Source organism: Fringilla coelebs (genome assembly GCF_963513975.1).
Source record: "Fringilla coelebs genome assembly, chromosome: 3".
In the NCBI taxonomy this organism is placed as follows: domain Eukaryota; kingdom Metazoa; phylum Chordata; class Aves; order Passeriformes; family Fringillidae; genus Fringilla; species Fringilla coelebs.
The window spans coordinates 6,774,119-6,785,018 of NC_140030.1; the positions used below are offsets into that span (position 1 = coordinate 6,774,119).

Below are 10,900 nucleotides of genomic sequence, written 5' to 3' on the forward strand. Positions count from 1 at the left end.
AAGCACAGGATGACCCGTGAATGACGCCACAACGTCCCCCCAAAGGATGACAAGACCTGGGAGGTGAGGTTTTATCTAAATGGGTTAAAACAGGCCATGCTCTCCACATGAACCTTCTCTTACCTGCATGATTTCTTTAACTTGGATCATAATTAGTGACCCAACACACAGCAGTGCCCACAAAGGCAGCTTTGAGGTGGATTCCAGAAGGATCAGCTGCAGCAAGGCACTTCAGCATGGTCTGAAACACTAGGATAGAATCCAGAGCAGCACCTACTTAAAGCATGGTCTGGTCCCTGCACTTGAGTAATCCTTGTCCAGTACAAACTGCTCTGCTCTGGAGTGCTTCAAGAAACAGGAAAGCACCAGAAATTCAACCAACTGGTAATTAAAGTCTTGGGGAAAAGAGTTACTGCAAGTTAGCAACAACCACTCGTTTTTGACCTATGAATCATGGCCAAACCCATGTATTCCTGGTTGTGCCCATAAACAAGGATGTCTAATAAGGTTCTGTAACTCTACTGCAGATCACTCATCAGTCTCACAGACCATGCTTTGGGTGCCACACATTTTAGGGACAATGGAGTGCAGGGGTTATGGGAAAAAGTTATCAGAAACAGAAAAAAGTTTAAGAAACTGCAGCCCAAGAACACAAAAGAGTTAAAAGGAAGCTGATAAGCAACACAAACACAAGAGAAGGCAGAAAACCAATTCCAACAAGATCTTACTGGTTGTATAAATGAATTAATGAAGGCAAACAAAGTGTAGGTCTGTTAATCAGCAGGAAGGTGAAGAAAGTACACGACAGAAGACGCCCTATTCAAACCTTCTTTGCTTTGTACTTGAGCACTCAAGGATGACTTTCATCAAGGACTGATCTCTCTTAAACCTTCCAATCTTTGTTCAATCAATTCTTTGTTTGCTGCTCCCCCCCCCCTTGTTAAATGTGCTTTTCTAAAGGTTAACTCTGAACGGATGTTTAAGGTTGAGCAACGTCAACCCAAAGTAAGTAAGGACTCATCAGTCTGCACAAGATAAGGGAAGGTCAAAATTGCCACGGGAGCTTTGCAGAGGAAGAACTGCACATCCCACTAGGGAGATCATGGCTGCTTGGTGCTCACAGTCATGCCATTTACCCCAAAAATCAGGGGTAAATTAGTTTACCCCTGATATTTACAAATTTCAGCTTGAAGATCACAACATGTCATCTTTAAAGTCTCATCAGAGAGCTGACAGCAAATCATCCGCTAAATGAACAGAAAACACTAGCAAGAAGAGAGTCCAGGCAGACCTGATGACACTTGTGGAGCTGTACACATCCACAACTCAGCCTTTAAGGATAACCTTTCTGGCTCCAGTGTGGGCAGAGGGCTTGGGACACAAGCCAGCACTTGGGATTTAGGGCTAAGAACTGAAACTGAGGCAGTGCCAAGAGGTGGGGGATGACTCAGCCTTCCAGAAACAGAGAGGGATGAGGGGATAAAAGACGACACGAAAGACAACCAGATCCATGCCTGAGTCATGGAGAAAATAAGGATCATATGAAAGAAGAAAAGCAGGAAGGGAAGAAAATGGGGGAAAAAAAGTGTCTTCATTCAAAATCATTCTACCAATGGAAGAAAGGTAGAAGCTGGAGAAGCTGGGTTAGAAGAAGAAGAGAAGCTGGAGCGAGCAGGTGACACTCCCTCCATTAACCCTTCCTTCAGGAGGAGGGACACACCATGGGAACTAGAAGGAGGAGAAGCCAAGAATGAAGAAACCATCTGAGGAACCACGCTTTGTGAGGGCTTTGTTCTCACTGCAAGACCCACCAAATGAGGAAAGCCACTGGTCACTGGCTGTGGGGTCGGCCCCTCCACAGCCCTGTGTTGGAGTGGGGAGGACCCCACAGGTCACTACTGCTCACCGTGCCCGTTGCAGTAATAGATCCACTTCTCCCTGTTCTGTGTGGGGGTGGTGGACTTTTTCATAATAGCCTTTTCCACAATGGCACTGGGATCTTGCCGGGGTCCCTTCTTCAGAGTCCGTGAGCTCTTTCTGACGCTGCAGACCACGATCACCACCAGGACCAGCAGCAGGAACAGGACGATCATCCACGGCAAGTGCTCGTTGATGTCGAAGTGCTGGTGGACGTTCTGCGAGCCTCGCCGGGGGGGCCTGTACGGGACGCTCGGCTTCTCGCCCCCCATCATCTCCAGGGATGGCTGCTTCTCCAGCGCTTGGCTGGTCTGCTTGTGCCGGTAGCTCTGGGCCTGGCTGGTGGTGCCGGAGCCCACGAGGGTCCCGCCGATGCCGTCCGTCTCGTTGGCTGAGGTTTCGTTGTAGTACCGCGCCCGCTCCACCATGCTGCTGGACGCGCGCGGCGCTGGAGAGGGGACAAAATCGGGAACTGAAGAGTTCAGACCTGCGGGAGGAGAGGAGAGTTGAGTGTCACGGCCCTGGAGACGCGATATGGCATCACATCACGGGCTAAGACCTGCCTGAGCATCGGCTTGGCCAGCAGACAGAAACCCAACGCCAGGCAGCGAGAAAGAGTAGAGGTGAAGTTGAGGTTTGCCTCTGGGAACAGATGGGTACGGTTACAGAGGGAGCTTCAAGGTAAAACTGACCCTTGCTGGTTAAGGCTAGAGGCAGCTTATTACAAAAAATTAGTTACTAAAGGCATGTTGTCAGCCTGTGTTTGTCCCACATTCAGCATTTCTCAGAAAACCAACAACTTTGAGTGAGTTGGTTTTTCTTTTTAGGTTTATGAACACTAATTTTAGCTCATTTGTGGAATTTCATATTTGGACTAAAAGTACAAAAAAACATGATAATTTGTAGTCTTAGTGTCTCTCCACTGGGTTTGTTAAAGAAGCAAAATCTCTTTTTTATCAGCCCTGCAAGCAGCTGCAGATGAATCAACTAAAAAGTAGGTCTCTGAAGCAACCAAACTTCCCCCTAAGAACTACCTTCCATCTTTATTGAGTCTCCTTATCAACCAACACCTCTCAGGTCCCAGCCAGATGCAAAATGACAGCCAAAGCCAGGCGAGAAGAGGAAGAAAGGCTTTTGTGGCAAAACCTACAGGTTATTTTGGAAAGTTATATTTTGCAGATTGTGTCTCATCCCAGCTGAGACAGAGAGTGGGTGTATTCATCTGTACTGGTTTTGCCCCCAGTTTGGTTACCCAAAACACCCTTATCAGGACACAAATAGGGAAAATGCTTCAACTTTTACGTAATTGTCGACAGTTGATTTCAAAGTTCAGGAAACACCCTCCTGTACACTCCCAATGATACACCAATGTCAGGGCAAGCTTTGAGACCTAACAAAGGTGAAGCACTGGAAGCCACCACTGTCCAAACTTCCCTGCTATTATATTTACTAATTCAGCTGTTGAGGTAATCAAAAGTTGCATTTTTTAATTAAAATGCCCCATTTGAGACACTATCGGGAACCTGCTTTCCAGGGAGTGCAGAATACCACCTTAAGTGGAGTCCTACAGCACCCCTGAAACCAGCCCCAGCTAAGGCATCACCATAAAGGCTGTATGAGCCACTTCCAATTAAGCAAAAGAGGAATTCCACATAGTAATCTTAAGAGACTGTAGGAAAGGAAGTTTCAGGACAGGACAGGCTCCTGCAGGGCTGTTTCAGCAATGGTCCCCATTCAACCAATACTGTGACACAGTACAGAGTGAAATGGAGCAAGGAAAGCACAGGCACAAAAGCAGTGAATCCATCAGAGGAGGAATCTCCCTGCTGCAGGAAGACTGCAGGGATTTTCCTGCTGCATCCCAACGCAGGTTCACCACATCTGCACAGACTTGTGCCAGCATATCACAGAGACAGCAAAAGAGGCTGGGGAAAGCCACGTCCTTTCAGCCCAAACAGCAGGACAGCCAGAAGTCCAATCAGGACTGCAGTCTCAGTGAAAATGTTATTAAACGTGGTTTAATACAAGTGAGGGCAACCCGATGCCATGAAGCAGAAGCACCACCCAGGCTTTAAACCAGGTCATTTGTTAACATCCTAACACCAACCCTGACCAAGGCAGGAACACAATCCATCAGTCAAAACCACACCTGTGTTTCAGGGGTGGACGTTACCTTTGGGAAGATCAGCGGTTGGTGGAACTTCATAGGGCTGCTCACCCGCTTCGGGGCTCGATGAAGTCAAAGCCGTGTTTGGAAGGGACGCCGGAGAACCACAGACGTTGTCGCTCTCCTTCGTCCCCGGCTTGATGACCACCATGTTTTTCCCAAAGCAGTCAGTGTAGGGTTTGCACTTCATCACACTAGAAGGCACATCAGAAAAGGTACCACGAGGGCACGGCTTGCACCTGACGTCTTCGGTCTCGGTTCCTTTCTTGCGGACGCCCCAGCCGACCGGGCACACCGTGTAAGGGACGCAGGTATCGTTTGTCTGAAACGTACCAGACAGGCAAGTGCACTCGCGGTCAGTCAAGGCAGTACAATGAGTTTTCTCAATCATTGGCAGTTCACAGGGTTTCCTACAGGGGTGGCATCGCTCTATGCCGTTCTCATGCTTGGTAAAGGTCCCCTCTGGACAAGGGCTGCACTCTCTTAAGGTACCCTTTGTACAGTGCTTAGACACGTAGGTTCCTGCAGGACATTTGTCACACGTCAGCTCTTCGTTGGTGGCACGGTCAAGGTGGCGGTACTTGCCAGGAGAGAGGCTGATGGCATTCTGCTCAGAGGTCAGCTTCGACTGACCATCAGCGGTGCCAAGGAGCATGAGCAGCTGGAAAACAAACAGGAGGTATCAGCCAACAACTGCGTGCAAATGGAGCCCTCTCTGTCAGCAACCCCCTGTAGGATCACATGGGATGTCCCAGAGCTGTGGGACCACAGACAAGTTATTACGGCCACGGGAGGGACCTCAGTGAGGCTGGAGTGGAATGGAACTGGCGTAAGTGGCAGCACGCTCTCCTTACACATCCCCAACTACGATTATAATTGCTTAAACTTGACACCACACTTCTCGGTGAAACTAAGCATCATTTACACTGCAACCCTGCCAGGGTGGTAAATACTGCTAATTGTGTTTCAGCAGTACGTGCTACCTGGCCACCCCAGGAGAATTCAGACCAGCTTTGCATTTCAAGGCTGAGAGGCTGCAGCACGAGGCAGGCTCTCACTGACAAGACAAAAAACACACGCAGATGGCAGCTCTGACCTGTAAAACTTTCCTTCCCTATTTGTTAATCTGCACTTGTTCAAATAGTTACCTTTCTGAGTAACACAAACCAGGATGAAATCCAGGCTAGCGGCTGTTTCTGGGCTATTTCTCAGCTCCTCTGCCTTTCTACGATTTTGAATGACCCGGTGCAAGTGTTGGGTTTGGCGAGACTGCAAGGGATGTTCTGCTTTGAGCCTCCAACCACATCTGAACCCACTCTAAACCAGCTGCATTAGCAACAGGAGAAAAAACCTGGTGCTATTTTTACACTCTTCAAGAAACTCTGCTGTAACTCAGCTTCTCATTGCATCAGACACAGGTAAAAGGACACCAGCTTTTAGACAGTAAACTGGAAGCAACTGGGCTTTGCTATAAATCTATCTCTCTCTACTGACCTCCAATCCTAAAGTTTATGTCCGTAATTCCTTGCTTCTCCATCCCCAAGAGAAGCTCCATCTACCAAGAAGTATCTCTGCTTCCTCCAAAAGACCTCTGGTACGGATCTAATGTCAATTATAGCAGCACAGATAAGTCAGCAACAACAAAAGGCATACCAAAGAAAGGCAGACACAACCTCACACAGCATGCAAAGCAATAGGAAACATGTTTCCAAACAGCCACAGGCTAAGTTTGGAGGGACAGAGGGAACAAGTCACTGTTACCTTGAATTTTCAAACATTTTCTACACTGAAGGTAAAAAGACAGAGATCCTAATACTGCTCAGCTGCAGAGCCAAGCACATAAATCACTTGGCTGTGTTATACAATCCATCGCCTCTTGCTCTGCTACCTATTCTGGGCTATCAGCCAACAAGAATATATTCAGAAGGAAAAAAAAAAAAAATAAAAAAGGTTCCCAACAACATGACTCTGCAGAAGGCACATAGCGGCAGAGCCGCAAGCTGCGCCGCATCATTTTTGGTGCAGTCTCTCACTTCCTGGAAACACACAGCACATTTCTGTTTCACCTGCTAAATAATTTACAGCTTGGGATTTGTACAAAACACTTCATATTTTAATTTTTTTAAATTTAGTTTTCTGCCCCTGAAGCAGCAATTACAGAGCAGGCAGAAGCAGGCAAGCCCGCAGGAGCTGACGAGGATCCTGCAGCGGCTAGACTAATTACAGCACGTCAAATTAAAAACCAGGGCTGCCCTGGCAGGCAGCAAAGGCTTACAGGATGCATTTTACTTTTCCCCTCCCCTAAGACATGATTTAACAAAGCGCTTAGCTGGCTCTAAGGAAACCTGCCACCCTCCCCTGTAATCTCCATGACGCATCCCTGAATTAGCAAACTGCCCTCTTAAGGCGGCAGGAGGGGTCACCTGTGTTACTCACCCGGCTCCAGTGCCAGCGTCGAGCAGGACAGGGTGACAGCAGAGGCAGGACAGGCAGTGGCTCTCCTGCCTTGCCAGGAGTGAGCTGTGTGCTGCTGTCTCAGATGCTGACTTCTCTCTCTGCATCAAGCTAGATTTTGGGAAACCCATGGACAGCCCCGCTACAAGCATATGCCATGGGTTCCCTCCTTCCATTCCAGCATCTTCCCATCCCTCACCCGGGTAACCAAAGCCTATAATAGCACTAGGTTTGAGTTGGCTTTTTTGAGGTTTTTTTTTTTTTTAAACCTATCTCAAGAAAAGCAGTGCTGGTATTTTTGAACATCTCAAGATCTTCAGCTGCACATGCACTTCCAAGGGAGAACAGCAAGTTCCAGTGGGGGATGGCTAAGCAGCATTGAGCATCTGCTATTTATTCAGACTGGCATTTCTGCTACCTAAAATAATCCGTCTGCTCAGGTTTTGCAGCACCCAGATCTCTGAAAGTGAAGGCCAGGAGCAGGAGGACATCCTCAGCAAAAAGGAGTGTCTGCTGGTTTGGTCTCTCACCCTCAGGGCTGCCCAGCAGCACACAGACCCAGACCCTTCTGGCTGACACTCCCAGTTCCAGTGGAAAAAGCAACCAAATAATGAAGTGAGCTCTGCTGAGCCACTGCACTCCACTTCATTATTCTGGTACCAAAGTGTACAGGCTAACAAAAAAACACAATAAAAAACAGAACTGGCGCAAGACAACGCTAAAGAGCAGACCTGGTTTCAGCAAAGCTCTCTGTGCCCAATGTGGGAACAAAAAAGGGTTCTTAATGGGGTGGGGTCCCTTTCCAAAAGGGTCAAGCAGGACAAGGCGGCCACAAGCCAAAAGAGCATCCCCAACTCAGCACCAACACCCTGCACTACTCAGGCAAAGACACCTCCCAGCCACCTTCACCTATTTCAGCACATGAAGGCTCTATGGTGTGAGGAAATCAGATCAGGCTGGGGGACACCACCATTCTGACCTCCCCACATCACAAAACACTCAGACAAAGGGACCTCCACATTCAGCTGCAAACAGACCCTCGGGGCAGCAGCACCCCACAGCTGGTGTGGGCTCAACCCACCTCAGCACCACCCAGCCTGATGACTCCACCTCAGAGGGTGCCTCTGCGCTGTGCTCCCATCACCCTTTTTCAATAACTGTGCTGCAGGAAGACCTGATGGGCAATCTGCACAGGAAACTGCTCTAGGGGCCACAAGCTGCCTTGGTGTGTGCACAGAGGATGCAGCTGCAAACACCTCAGAAACCTGGTCCAGTGGTTGGCATACCTGCCCATGGCAGGGATGCTGGAACTAGACAATCTTTAAGGCCCCTTCCAACACAAAGCCATTCTATGATTCCATGAATACAGCATCTCCTTCAGGGACCCAAACTTGCACAGTGAGTCAAAACGCCAGCAGAAAGTTGGTGAATCAACTTGCTGTCCTGGAATTTGCGTCCTAAAATGCTGCAACACTGAGACTGTCATGATCTCAGGTTGTGTACAGTGCTGCCCTGCTGCTAGACTTGTGGAAACACAGAAAAAAACCTAAAACTAAAGCAAAAATTATAAAAAAATTAAAATTAAACCCAGAACACAAACTGCAGCTAAACACAAAGCACTTGATCCTAGTAGAGAGGAGCAGGAGCAGAGACCTGCAAGAGAGCAGGGACCAAGAGTGCTAAACTGATACTCTGGGAATGGTTTCCAAGCAAAACCAGCAGAATTTGGTAGAAATGGCAGCTGGCTGTGTGGCATTGCCTTGGCACAGGCTGGGGATGCGCTGCACTGCCTGCTGCCCTTCCCAGAGGTCAGCTGTACTGGGAAAGCGCTTGCAACATTAAAGTAAAAGAAATAAACACATAAAAACACCAGAAAGACAAATAAACTGGTCTGAAAGTTTTACGGTAACTTGGCAGACAGTAACGTCCTAAAAAAAGTTGCCGATGAGGAGAGTACTGAAGAGTAAGGCAAATTTCTGCTTCTTGCAACATGACCAGCTATTTCAGCTGGTTTGGGGTTTGTGAAATGAGATTCTGGGACTCACTACTCAGCAGTTCCTTTACCCATTTCAAGAGTGAAACACAGGGAGTGGAGTGAGCCAGAACAGCAGCACCACATCTGGTCCCCATGAAGGAAACCCCAGCAGCCAGCCCTGCAGCCAGCACGGACCAGAGCTCGGAAGCATCGCTGCCAGCCACGGTTTTACTCCAAACAGATGAGATCCCCCAGCTTTCCAAAAGTCCCAAGCTGAAGTAAGGTGATGTTGCTCTGGTCCCAGGCAAGGGTAGTAGGGGAGATGGTGGAAACTACCTTGCAGCAGTCAGTGGGGTCCCAAAAAATCCACCAAGCAAATGAAATCACAGCGAACACCAGCCCCACACAACTGCTGCCAAGCTGCTACTACTCCAAAACCCAGCAGCCAACAGATTTGGGATTGCTGTACTGGTAAAAGACCCACAAGCTATCAATTTGAACATACTTCCCTTGAACATACTTCCTTTGGGCTGGAAAGACATGAACTCCTTGTGTCACCAAAGGGAGATGCCCAAAATGTTGAAGGTATCAGATGAAAACCCAAGGAGGATCCTGCCAGCTCACAAGCAAATGGGAATTTTGCTTTGCTTGCTTGTATAATCCCACACACAGGAGTGAGAACACACTCACACACATAAGTAACATACATATGTATTTGCTGAGAGTCTTGGTTCATGCCCCAAAATTGCTGTTATATTTCCCCACACCTTGATACTACTCTTTTTTTCCACCTCTTCCCTCGACACCCACCATTCCCAACTGACCTCCAGGATCCCAGCTGGAGCCGCATATCCCAAACTCCCCATCAGCATCTCATCTTCCAGACGACCAGCAGCACAGGCTTCTCCCGGCTCGCTTCTCCCAGCGGGAATCCAATACTGGGGAGCGCCCAGCCAGCACCGAGCACGGACCCCGTCTGCTCCGCCACTGCGCCTTCGCCTCCAGAGGCTGTCTCCCGGCTAATGCCCTTCCAGCTTCAGATTATTTGTTGTTTACTCGGATTCCTATCGAGCCAGCGCCAGCTTGCTCAGATCCACCTTGAGTTCAAGAGCAAGTGCTCTCCTCGGTTACACAACCCAGCCGCAGCAGCTGCGGCGTCTGCCTGACACACCGAATTACTGTCTCCCCAAAGAGACGGGATGCAGCCCTAAAGCGCCGATGGGGAAGTGCCCTACCTGGGAAGGTAAAAGGGGAGATAAAGCTGCCGGAAAACGCTTCCGCGATAAGTCAGGGCAGCCGCCTGCCATTCGCAGCGGGGAGTTTTACTGCCTGTCCAAAGGGTGGCAAGAAAAGCGGCTGCGGAGGGGAGGGACGGATGGACGGATGAATGGATGGACGGAGGGATCCCTCTCCAGCGCCGAGCTCCCGGAGCAGCGCAGAGAGCGGAGCAAGGACCCGCTCAGCTCTGGCTGTGCAGCACAGCCCTGGCTGGGGGATGCCGCCGCCTGCGCTAACATAGGGATGGGGGAGATGGATATCGCAGGGACTATGGGAATATCGCACCCGGCCGGCGTCCCCTGCCGGGATCCGAGGCTGGGGCGGGCAGCAGCCCCGCGGAGGGCGCAGCGGAGCCCCGCACAGCCCCCGACACGCGGAGCGGGGTCAGCAGGACACCCGAACAGCCTCGCCTGCTGCCAAGCTGCCCCGGGCGGGGCAGGAGGCGCGGGCGGGCAGCCCCGCACTGCAGCACATCCCCACCCACGCCGCGGACACGCGGATGCTGCGCGGGCGGCGCAGGCACGGACGGATCCCCGCGCTCCGCACACTCACCGCGAGGATGCCGGCGAACCCGGCGGAGCTCCGGCTCGCCGCGGCGGCCCCCATGGTGCCGGGGCCGGGGCTGGCGGGCGAGGCGCTGCCCGTGCGGCCGCGCTGCCTCAGGCGGCGGGGCGCGGGGCCGGCGGCGGCCGGGCGCCCATGGCGGGGGCCGGGCCGGGCCCGGGGCCGAGCCGGGGCCGAGGCCGGGGCCGGGCCGGGCCGGGCGGGGCGGGGGCCCAGCCGCGCTCCCACCTGCCCTGCCCTGCCCTGCTGCGGGGCCGCCGCGCGCGCTCTGCCGCGGGGGCGGCGCGCACGTGGGGGCGGCGCGCGGGGCCGGGGCGGGGCCCAGCGGTGGCGTCACCCGCCCGCGCGCCAGGGCGCCCTCCCGCGGCGCGGGGACAGCGCGGGAGCGGGGACAGCGCCCGGTCCCCATCGCCCGCCCCGGTCCCCATCACCCACCGGGTCCCCATCGCCCGCCCCGGTCCCCATCTCCCGTCCCGGTCCCCATCTCCCGTCCCGGTCCCCATCGCCCACCGGGTCCCCATCTCCCGTCCCGGTCCCCATCGCCC

At 51.8% G+C, this 10,900-nt stretch overlaps 1 protein-coding gene across 2 annotated transcripts in view; it reads right to left on the reverse strand.

Moving 5' to 3' along the window:
* Positions 1-10,500, reverse strand: part of TNFRSF21 (TNF receptor superfamily member 21) — a 35,452-nt gene extending 24,952 nt beyond the window's left edge. Inside the window, exons 1-3 of one of the 2 annotated variants that reach the window (XM_084201564.1) lie at positions 10,344-10,500; positions 4,091-4,745; positions 1,907-2,404 (exon numbers count right to left, since the gene is read on the reverse strand). In XM_084201564.1, coding sequence (XP_084057690.1) covers positions 1,907-2,404; positions 4,091-4,745; positions 10,344-10,397 — 1,207 coding nt within the window. In that variant the 5' untranslated portion in view covers positions 10,398-10,500. Of the gene's footprint in view, positions 1-1,906; positions 2,405-4,090; positions 4,746-9,337; positions 9,517-10,343 lie in introns of those variants that run through there. The other variant, XM_084201565.1, reaches the window with a different exon arrangement.
* Between the last annotated feature and the right edge of the window lie 400 nt (positions 10,501-10,900).